This window comes from Streptopelia decaocto (genome assembly GCF_964273445.1).
Source record: "Streptopelia decaocto genome assembly, chromosome: 1".
Taxonomy (NCBI): Eukaryota; Metazoa; Chordata; class Aves; order Columbiformes; family Columbidae; genus Streptopelia; species Streptopelia decaocto.
Window position 1 is genome coordinate 202,964,620 of NC_138663.1, and position 11,797 is coordinate 202,976,416.

At 39.4% G+C, this 11,797-nt stretch overlaps 1 protein-coding gene across 3 annotated transcripts in view; it reads left to right on the forward strand.

Moving 5' to 3' along the window:
• GRM5 (glutamate metabotropic receptor 5) overlaps positions 1–9,586 on the forward strand; it is a gene marked incomplete at both ends in the record, with an annotated part of 250,819 nt that extends 241,233 nt beyond the window's left edge. Inside the window, 3 exons of one of the 3 annotated variants that reach the window (XM_082073918.1) lie at positions 1,342–1,437; positions 3,018–3,179; positions 8,764–9,586. In XM_082073918.1, coding sequence (XP_081930044.1) covers positions 1,342–1,437; positions 3,018–3,179; positions 8,764–9,586 — 1,081 coding nt within the window. The remainder of the gene's footprint in view (positions 1–1,341; positions 1,438–3,017; positions 3,180–8,763) is intronic. The other 2 variants (XM_082073920.1, XM_082073919.1) reach the window with 2 other exon arrangements.
• Positions 9,587–11,797: the final 2,211 nt, after the last annotated feature.

The window sequence follows — 11,797 nt, forward strand, 5'->3', positions numbered from 1 at the left end:
AGCTCCTGTTGTTCCTCCTTTCAGTAAGGTTATAATTTGTAAATTAAAGGACTTCTTTGCACTGAGCACACCTCATTTTACTGTCTCCGGTTCACTCTCAGATTCACTAAGCTTCTTCCTCAGTTATTTATGCAATATACCCTGCCTCCAAGAATCTGCTATAACTGCATCCAAAGTTCAGCCTCACTTTGTGTGCACTCAGGTGCACTTTTACAGGGCTGTTCACCTCAAGGTAACTTTTGCTATCTAGATCAGGTTAATGGACAAGCAATAAATAAGTAATTTACTCCATGATGTTAGCAGTCTTAAAATGTGCAAGCTTCCATACAGAAGTGTGTTTAATATGCACAATGCAACCCACAGCATGTGGGAATGGGATACTACAAACACTTTGAGAAGACATCTGTAGGCATTTTCCTCAAGATTCATTAAAACATTTAAATATATATATCTAGCAGGATAATTTGTACAATTAGGGTGAAATTCACCATTGGGAAGAGGGCCAACATAAGACCACTTCAATGCTCACCTCCCAATTAATTGTTCAGAGAGTAAACCATGACCAGGTCTTATCCTGGTATCCTATTCAGGGATTAGTTAGATCCTCAGGATTTAAACCATTTATCCAAGTGAATTTTTCATCCAAGTGCAAGGTATGGAATTTAAAACATTCACAGTACTGCACTGGGCTCTGGGATTTGGATTGATTTAACTGGAATTTATGTCTGCATCTCTCAGTAAGTCATCTAGCCTGCTTTTATTGCTAGTGGAGAGAGGAAGGCCCGTTCATTACATGATCTGCTAGCCCACACAAATTTTATCCAAGCAATCAGCTACACTGGTTCTTGCTTTGACAGGCAGAGGAACAAGTCAATTGTTTCAGAGATGAGGAATCAGAGAAAGAGATTGAGTTAGGATTGAGAACGTGGCTACCAGCTGATTTCTCACTGATCCTTACATTAAGTGTTGTTTCCCTTAAACTGTTTAGCCAAACATTTTGGTCTAACTCCAAAAAACATTGAAGACAAAAAGTTAGCATATTATTTATTCTGTAGAATTTTTTAGCTCCTCCTATATATGTATGTGTTTATACATATATATATATATATATATATATATAAAGAAAATGGTGAACACCTCTCCTGCATAGCCTCATTTGCTCTAGCACAGGTCTGGGAATTTATGCAGTAATTCCACCACTCCCACAGCTGCTTTCCACTATACCCCACCACCGCCACGGTAGCATTTATGTGCATGGCCCTTTTCACAGCAGCTGTCACAGAAAGCTGAGCACACAATCACCTCTTTCTGTTTGCTCCTGTTGTTGTCGTGATTTATTAGGTACAAAGGCAGGAGACTGGCCCCGCACAAGTCGGAAATAGAGTGTTTCACCCCAAAAGGGAGTATGGGGAATGGTGGGAGAGCTACAATGACCAGGTAAGCAAACAGCAAGTGGCCTTAGGGCAGTGTGATATGTCTGTGAACAAGAGGAGCAGCCCTGGGACAATGCCAGGCCAGGTCCTCTGTCTGTAATTCCTGTGCATCCCGTATAGTGTGCTTAGAAGAGAAAAAGGCAAAAGAAAACACATGGCCACTGCTGATTTCTATGTTCCATCTGACTGCCAAAAAAAAACCTGCACCATGTTCATTCGAGTGATCCAAACCACGTGTTCTGTGTGATGTTGTCATAATATGGTGCTTTGGGTAGAAGAAGCCTTACACCTGACTCAACTAGTAGAGCAGATGAAGCAGGAAAGCATTCAAACTTGGAGTAAGCAGCTCCAGAATGCCTGTGGAATGGTGATCCCACTACATATTAGGGGGTTACAGTAGGCCTAACCGAAGAAGCTTTCAGAGTAAAAAGAGCTTTTGCAAAAAGAAGAGAGAAACTGATGAAACATTTTTAAATATGAAAATGTTGGTTCTCCATCAAAATATCTTGGGGGAAAGTGTTGAGTTTTAGAGTGTTTTTAAGGAAAGGTTTCATACTCATTTTAGATAGATTTCAGAAAATCTTTTTCATAGCTTTCTCCATTTAATTTAATTTATATATTTATTTTCAGTTTTGTTCTGGCTATTATATATTGCATGACATTATACACCAATGTTACAATTTTAATGAATATCAAATATTACATCTTTTGGGTGTCACTGGGATGAACTGTTTCAATATGTTTTTGTATTGAAATATTTAAAACTATTTAATTATGTGAAATACTTGGAGATTTCACGTATTCATCTAATCTTGAGTCCAGTCAGATTTCCAAATGTTGAACTCTCCCATAGGGCACAAAATCCATTTCTCCAGACATCTCCATTAATAAATGAATAAGCCTCATGTATTATAAAGCTGATGGTTATAAATCTGCCAGGAAACAATACTCTTAATAAGCATTTTATCATCATGTTACACTCTGCTACAAGTTAAAAGCATTTTGTTTATTGTTTATTAAAAGATCTACTTATTGACCTCTGTAAGGTATTTACAAGTGTAACCTTAGAACACATCATGACCAAATTATACCTTTACTTTTCCCAAGTGTTGCATCACAGGTGAATTTTATCATTGTAGGAGGGTGTTTGGTAAAACACTTGTGCAGTGTTACTTTCCCCTTGGGTACAACAATATTCACTCATGTACAAAAGGCTATCAGCTATAACGCCACATATCACACACCTGGGGAACTCCTGCTGTTTAAGGAACATCAGGAACATTCATTGCTGAGTGCCATACAAAATTTATACACACTTGTTATTTTTTGTCAGCTGGGATTCTGTTTCTTGTCTGTGTGTTGTCTGGATATTTTTTTTTTACTACATTGCATTTCCTTCAGTGATATTTAGTCTTCATTTAAAAGCTATCTGGAGTCACTACATAAGAGAATTTTGAAGAGTAGAAAAGTACATGTAAATGTCAAACAACTGCATTTTGTTGTACAGTATTCAGGTCTGTTTTGCCTGGCCATATATATATATACACTTGAAAAATTTATTTTTTATATTTTATATCTTCACAGTGAAGAATCTGTTTCCATTCCAGACTGTAATCGATCTGAATCAAGTAGAGAGGAGAAAAAGCTTCCTGTTAAAGAGGATGCCCTAACAGTCAAAAAGACTGGAAACTGTGTCAGTCTAATAGTTCCACAGCAAGACTGTCAGCTACAAGACCTACTCAAACAGTTAAGAACACCTGCTGCTTAACAGAGAGTGCAATTGCATTTGATGGCTGTGTTTTGTTGTCTCCAGCCACAGTGTCCTGGCCAGTGGTTCTTGTCAAATCTCATGAGCTACGTAGAGTTGTCACTGAATAGCCTGGCAACCTCCCCAAGACAGTGTAGTAGTTGCAGAAAGGGAAGTAGGTGTCGTTCTCCTGTCTCAGTATCAGACCAGTGCTAGAAGTCACTGGGAGGAAGCACAGATGGAAAACAACAGATGCAGATGTCTGATCATTTGTAAATAATAAAAAAATCTCGTCATCTCCTGGGATGAAGTGGTACTGACCAAACCTTATTTACATCCTTTCAGCCTAAAAAGTGCTATGCAATTTCATACTGGGGCTGAACAATAGTTCAGCTCATGTTTTCAGATCCCCCATACAATATTGTTTTTGAGTTTCAAACCTGGCATGGATATTTTTCACATTAGGGCCTTACTATCTCTGTAAGTGTCACAAAAGGCTTGGAAAATTTTCAAGATGAAAAGTGATATAAAATAGCAGTGATGGGTATACTATGTGATGCTTTGAAAGGCTATTTCTGATTAAGACGAGGTATTACATCTTGCATCACTTGTGAGCATCATTCACATATATCTGATAAAATCAGTCCTAGAATAGAATGTTTCATGAGGCTTTCGCAAAGCAGACATCACAACATCATGGGTTTTTGCATTCCTTGCATCATATTTGCATTTCTGATGTGATTAAATGCAATGAATAAGAAACTACTCAATAATCCACAAGAGTAATTTTTCTGCTGATAAGTCACATGTGCATAAATTTCTCTGTAATAATTTATCAGGCATGCCAAACACCTGAAATTCCTCCAATTGTGTGCTCTTTTCAGAGAAGAGAATTCAAATCAACCCTTTGACAAACATGTTGACTAAGCAATGCTGAAAGCATCTTAAAGCTCTGTGCAGCAGGAAGCAGAACTCGCAGTTCAAGAGGTGGCATTGTCCTCTCTCCATCCTGTGAATAGGATGCTTCAGTGTAGCAGAGATGTGCTCAGAGGTGCTTGAAGTGACATTTTTCAGATGAGAAGCAAAACCCAGCACCAGCTACCTTAATTAACAATTGCAATAAGGTCACAGGAATAGAGGAAAGAAGTTACATCTGGTATCAAAATAATTTTTTGCATTGTAGGTCATGATAATAGGCATCCTGGAAATGTTTCATTCAGACACCAGAACCTTAATTTCCCATTCTAACCAGGCATGCTGCTGAAACAGCTGCCAGCATTAGCATCGCTGGTGACTGTGTTGGGAGGTCATTGGCAAAGTTTATGTCCATCAGCTCTGTCTCACTTTGTAGTTTCTTTCATCCTTATAGATTAAAGTCATTCATATAAATGCCAGCTATGATTTTCATAAGGAAAGGAGATATCAACAGATTACAGTTCGTGGAGTAATATAAACAAATGCCCTTGCTGATGTTCACAGAAAACAACTCTCCATGCATAATAATTGCAAAATATGTCGTTTACTTCCAGAACTCAGGACAGGACAAAATGATTTTTTGCAAGGTATCATTCTTCTTTTGTGTTTTGTTGTTATTTATCTCCATAGAACAAGCAACATGGAAATAATTTAAACTAAATGACTTGAGTGATATATCACTAGCAAGCTATTTGTGTGACAGAATTGGCTTTCACCCAGGGAAACAGTTACAGAGGCACATAGAGGTTTACTTAAAAGCTATTCAAAATGGCAACAAAATAAACCATTACAGTGGTAGAACTGATCTAGTTTAGACACCTTAGACTTGTACATCTGTTTTAGCCAATCCCAGGAGAAACTATGACTTTTTTACACAGGTAAACTGGAGTTCTACCTATCAAAATCAAAGCAGCTTTTAGTAAAGAGTCTGGAGAAACAATTAGTATGACTTGTTCTGAGGAAATCCTTTTCATACATAAAACTGAACATGACTAACCTATAGTGAAAAAAAAAAAAGTATTTTGTTTTGGAAATTATGTCACTGATTGGAGTTTGCCTTTCTCTAGATATGACCTGTACTCTGCTCTGCTCTACTCAGTGCAATGTGCCAGCAGAAAAGCAGAGTGGGATAAAAAAAATATGTGTATTCAACCAAACTTAATAGTGGGATTCCTTTGGGAGATCAAATGTGTAATTCTGCCAAAATCTGTTTGCAAGAAAACCTTAAAATTTCACTGAACTAAGATTTCCCATCATCAAAGGGTTATGGCAGGGCTGGGCATAAGAAATGTAAACAATTCCATTAGTAGACATCATAGTCTATGTCTCTGGTCTATCTTTATTTCTCTGTTTTTAAATTGCACACATTGCGGTGGTTTCCAGCTGACAGAGTAGCAATATGCAATTAGAGCAGAATTGTAAAGTACTATCACAGGAACTTACCAGTAACCCAGCTTCATAACAATATATCAAAAACAAGTGGTGCTCCTTTCACAGAGGTGATAAATTAATCCACATCTCAGTCCAGAGTGTTGACTTTATAGTAAGTAGGTGCAGCATGATAAAGTGGATGATGCATTTCTGAAATAACAATTCCAGTTATTGCTGGTCAAACTACTAGGATTTTAACTATAGGGTTTATTCCTTCCTGATACATTGCTGTTTATTTCCTATTCATTTTTTATATCAAGGAATTTGCAATGAATAATACTCAAGTCTTTCAAGCTTTTGCATCAAATTTACATCAAATAGACACTGGATCTCATTTAAAGCCCTGGGATCTCTATGAGAGCCACACATGCAGCTCAAATACTCTTGGGCACAGCACAAAGGCAGTAAAAGACTGCATCAGCCAAGACTGACCCAAAACTAAACTGGAATTCAGGGGGGATGGTGACAGATGCTCCACTGAAGATTTAACTGCCAGCTGTCCTTTCCCAGGGCAGGACATATCCCCAGATTTTGTCCTTTTCCTTTCCCTCAGCCTCATATCGCTGCTTTATAATTGTCATCTGAATGGCGACTAGGGAGGGAGTAACGTGTTCCCTTCACAATCTTTTACAAGCTGACCTTCAAACAACTGAATTTGACTACATGCATCTAGTGTTCATGTACACACTTAAAGCTGTAGAGTTTGAACATCTGTACTACGCCTGTGCCTGAAGCTAGGAGAAGTGCTAGAGTATACCTACTTCTTCAGGCAAGCGTTTCTATTTACATGGGCTAATCCTTCATTTTAATGGTATTTATTTCACCTCTGTGGTAGGCAGGTCTGTCACAGACCCCTCTGAGCTCTGAACTCAGCAGGAGTTAAGAAACCCCACCAGCTAGGACACCCAGGACTGGAACTAGGTCATCTCTTTCTGCCAGATCAAGGTCAAGGGTGCCAGGTCACCCAGCCTCCTGGTCCCGCTCAAACTCAGTAAGTGCTGGGAGAAGGTCTCATGGTCATCATACCAGAACTAGAGGCAAGATCTCAGTTCCCAAAGGATCCAAAGCCTGCTTCTGTTGCTGGCATTGAGCTCCCACTGAGCTCAAGACTCAGCATGACCCAGGGTCCAGGACTCTCAAACAGTTCTTAACACACACCTAGTATGTGTTTCAGTGAGAGGAGCATGCAATCCTCAGAGGCAACCTCTGGAAGAGGTTAGTCCCAGATTCCATTCAGCTGAGAAGCACATTGACAGAGCCAAACTGATCAGTGCAACAGGTTAGATTTTGCTTTTCCCCCTTGCTCTGAGGCACAGAAAAGGAAGGGATTGTCTGAACAGCAGGTTACAAGCCACCAGCTGTTCTGTTCTACCTGGCATTTTGGGGGTAGGTGCATAGTAGTTAACTTCCAAGATCCAGATAAAATCCTGGTGATCACCGCAAGGAAAAGGTGGAGCCCTTATATACTCATAGAGATCATCTCCCAGTCTAGCCGCTCTTAAAATACCCACTGGTTTACGTTGTGTTTGTCTGCTGGATTCTGTCATGCTGCTTTTGAAGGGGAAAGCTGTTGGCATTTGTTGTGTTACATGATCCATTGCAGCTCCATGTAATGTAGTCATGGATGTGAACCGACAAGACGGTTTTGTTTATGCTTAGCACACAACTTTGTTTTTAGATCACTAGAAGACCTATTAAACTGAACATGAAGGCTGGTATAAAGTCATCTGTGTTTAGTAAACTATGTGTCTTGCAAACTGTTACACTGCAGGCTAACATGTGTGAGTATATCTATTTCAGGCTTTAAAAAGCAAACAAATAAACAGCAAATTTGTGATACTCTGCCAGGGTCTCCAATATGGTTGTCTTTCCAAAATTCCTAAATGGCTGTAGCAAATGTTTTGGAAACTAAAGTGAATTGTTTAAAGCTATGTTGCATCTTGTATATAAGTCACACTTATTTGTATGTGGAGACTATGTTTTTCCTGTTTACATCATTTCAGAGTCTGTCTGTTTCAGCTAAGAAATATTTCTAATGGTCTTTCTTAATCCCAAGAACCACAGGTTAATATATATATATATATATATATAAATACCAGCTCATCTGCCTAAGGAAGATGTGAAAGAAGTGGTTTCATTATCTATGTTTATAAGTGCTGCAGTTGGCTTTCCTTAGGTAACAAGAGTAGAAAAAGAAGCAACTTTGATAGAGATCGAGATATGATGGGATCTGAAGATAAATTACCCTAAGAGGACTCATTTTACAGGAGAGTGGAGCAAAACATTTATTTCTGCCTCCAAACTCAGGTCACCATGAGGAGCTGCTTGTATAGCTTGCCCATTAATACTTTCCTGTTACTTATACAGTTTTATCCTCTGACCTGTAATTAAACAAAACAAAACAAAACAAAACAAAACAAAACAAAACAAAACAAATCTTTAAGCTAGTGGTGGCTAATTTACCAAGTATCTTGATAAAGAAGAGATCAGACATTAGAAGGATCTTTCTACCCACAAGTACAGGCCCTTTCTGAGTATTGCTCCAGTACTTCCAAGTACTGGGATATAAACAGATATTTTTTCTCCAACCATAACAGACTATAATTCTCCATCTCACAGTTTATACTCCCTGCCCCATACCAGGAATCCATGGCCACCACCCTACACCAAGCCCTGCACCACTGAATGTTCCCAGGCCAGCCTAAATACCTGCCCCCTGCAACTCTGTCAGTCCAGGTCTCTTATCTATTCCCCTCAGTCATTTACCTCTTCCTCACTCCTCCATGCATTCCTCAGTCCCACAGCTCCCCTTCCTGACACCAATCCAACAGAAGGGAAACCATCAGGCTATTCCCTCCTCCAAAATGGACACTGCCCATGTCCTGAGGGCAGCAAGAGGCAGCAGTGGTGCCCATCAGGTAGCACAGAGCAGGTCACGGCTGGATGTACAAATGTTCTGTGAAATGAGCTGGCACACTCTGCTTTTTTTCCTAGAATATATAGATGTAAAAGACAGATATATTGCAACAGGTAGATATACACATAGATATAGATGAAATTACAGTCAGCTTTATGAGGAATACAAGCTCTGGGATGCCACATACCCATGGTATAGCTACAGTGATTATATTTTTAGCTTGGATGCAAGTTACCATCTTATCTCATTTCTGTTTACAGCTCTAATGGGAAATCAGTTTCCTGGGCCCAGAATGAGAAAAGCAGCAGAGGAGCACACCTGTGGCAGCGGCTGTCAATTCACATCAACAAAAAAGAGAACCCCAATCAAACTGCAGTGATCAAGCCTTTTTCTAAAAGCACAGATAGTAGCCGACATAGTAGCAGTGCTACATTTCCTGAGGCCAGTGCCAAAACACTTTATGACGTTTCGGAAGCAGAAGAGCAATACCCAGCTCAGTACCGACCGCAGACTCCCTCACCTATCAGCACCTTGAGCCACAGAACTGCCTCCGTTAGCCGAACAGAAGATGACGCCCCTACCTTCCAGTCAGAGCCTCCTCAGCGAAGTAGCTCCTCTCAAGGTTCCCTTATGGAGCAGATCAGTAGTGTGGTTACTCGCTTTACAGCCAACATCAGTGAGCTGAACAATATGATGCTTTCAACAGCCACTCCAGGGACAATGGTGGCCACTCCTCTCTGCTCTTCATACCTGATCCCACGGGAAATCCAGCTCCCTACGACAATGACAACGTTTGCAGAGGTCCAACCGCTTCCTGCCATTGAAGTTAATGGCGCTTCGCAGTCAGCTCGGAAACCTTCAAGTGGCAGCATCAAAGAAGGCACTTCAGAGACCCCAGCAGCCAAGCAAGACCTTGAGGAGTTGGTAGCTTTAACTCCTCCTTCTCCTTTTAGAGACTCCATTGATTCTGGAAGTGCATCTCCCAGCTCTCCGGTTTCCGAATCAGCTCTCTGTATGCCGTCCTCCCCAAAGTATGACACACTCCTCATCAGAGATTATACTCAAAGTTCATCTTCGCTGTGAATGTAGTTCAAGACAACGTTGGATCTCAATGACTACAAGCAAGAAGCAAGGGGACAGCCGAGCCTTCAAGATCTCCAGTGTTTACGCAGATAGAGAGGCATTGGGTCATCTTGTGAGAAACAGAGAGGAAGAAGAGGAATTACTTGATAAACAGAAACATCAGATTAATTATGCTGTTCTAAAGACAAAATGACTCTTGGCAGATTATCGTGGCCTTAAAAAAAACATGGGCTTTTCAGAAACACTGAATCTATTTTTGAGGGCTTATAAGGAGTCTGTTAAATCAGTTACATACCAAGTGCTTTGCTTTAGTATTACAATGAACCGTGTGTACAATATATGGGGCGGGGGGAAACTAGATTGTAAACAACTGTACAATGGTTTGTTTGTTTACTCTGATTCCTTACCCAGAAGTGAACCTTGATCTTTTATCAAGAATAGAAGACCAAACATTGAATGTACATTTTCTAACAGACTCAAATCTGGGACCAACCTGTCAAGTTTTCTTTTTTTTTTTTTTTCTATGAAGATCTCAAACAGTAGTAATGTATGTTCACTAACTACCAAACTTTATGCTGAAGCATATTGTGTCCGTGATACGTTACACGTGGATAACACTAAGCTGAGGCTTTGCGGTGAGTGACTGCAATATGGAGGGCTTTACAAATGACTTCTGAACCTACACATTTCTTTATGAAATTCTCTTCTATCAGTATCAAAAATTCGATTTGCTGACATTGGATTCACCTTCACAGCAACAAAACCCAAGGAAGATTTCCTGACTATTTCACCATGTTGCCAACTAATAATGAAGTAGCAAAAAATATTTTCTGGAGTACTGTTTTGTAATTCCCTTATCAGGGCAAGTTGTTGAGGTGAATATTCTCTTTCTAGCAGCACTATGAAGCTATATTATAGCTGCACTCCCTACTGAAATTAACACATTTTTATGGACGTTCTCATGCTAACAGCAATTAAAATACTTATTTGGGCTCTCATAATATTTGCTTGTAAGGAACAGGTAAAAACTCCAATGTTTTTCTCCATACTTTGAATGACAGTATTCTAGGAGACCAATCTGGATTATGATGAAAACTGTCTGTGGAAAGGTTGTCATAATCATAATTTATTTATAGGGAAAAATACTCTGTGTCAAAATCTGCTTAGAGGTGATTTAGTTACTCTTTAATAAGCAACAATTTTAACTTTATTTAGCTGCTGATGTCTTGCAGCTATGAACTGTGACAAAAAAAAAAAAAAAATACTTTCAAAGCAATACAAAGTAAAAGTTAAAACAGAGGAGACCTGATGAGTTATGAACCAACGGAGTCTTTCTTTGTTTCTTAGCAGCTCATAGAAGAAGCAAGGGGATTCCTCATGTTTTTTTCCTATATCAAGGTAGTACAGATTAGTGCACTTCATACTGTCACAGCACTTTTTAAATACAGGCAGGGAAGAGTTTTAAAGTTTAAATAGAAGATAAATAATTTTTGATAGGTGTAATTACATAGAACTTGTAAGTCAGGCCCTAAACGCACACTGTATTGGCTCTCTCCTTCATGACATAGCTGTCCTCAGGTGCCAAACTTTTATGGGTTTGTTTTATTTTATTCAAGGATAGTGTGAGGTAGTGAGTGATGTACTTCAATTCAAAGTTGAGTTGATATAGCCTTATATAGAAGACAGCCTCATGGAAGTGAGCCTTGAAATAAGGCTGCTATATTTCATTTTCAAAACCTCTAGATCTCATTTATTCAAAGATAACAAATATTTTGTAATTAAAATTCATACCCACTTTTTCTCCCCCATGTCCAAAGTAACAAATACTTGATCAAACAGACAAACAAAAAAATTATGAAAGCACATGCACATACTTTAGCCAAGAGCATTTGCTATTCCTTTAGGAAGCTAGTTTCACCATTATGTGCTGCACCCCTATTTGTTGCTCAACAACATTACACAAATAGATGACTGAATCCAGGCCAGCACCTCACAGAGTTACTCTAGTGACTCTGTACATCCTGCACAAGGCAGCATTATCCAAGTGCAGTCTGTGGGCATGCTTATTTTGCCAGGTACAGTCGCTTAACTAGCTACGCCTATAGCATGAACCACCAGGTCACAAAACAGTTCTACTCCAGAAGGCAGGTAGATACACCAAGTCATGACTGTAGGTCTTTGTTGCTTGTATGTAGTTCTTGCCTCCTCGCA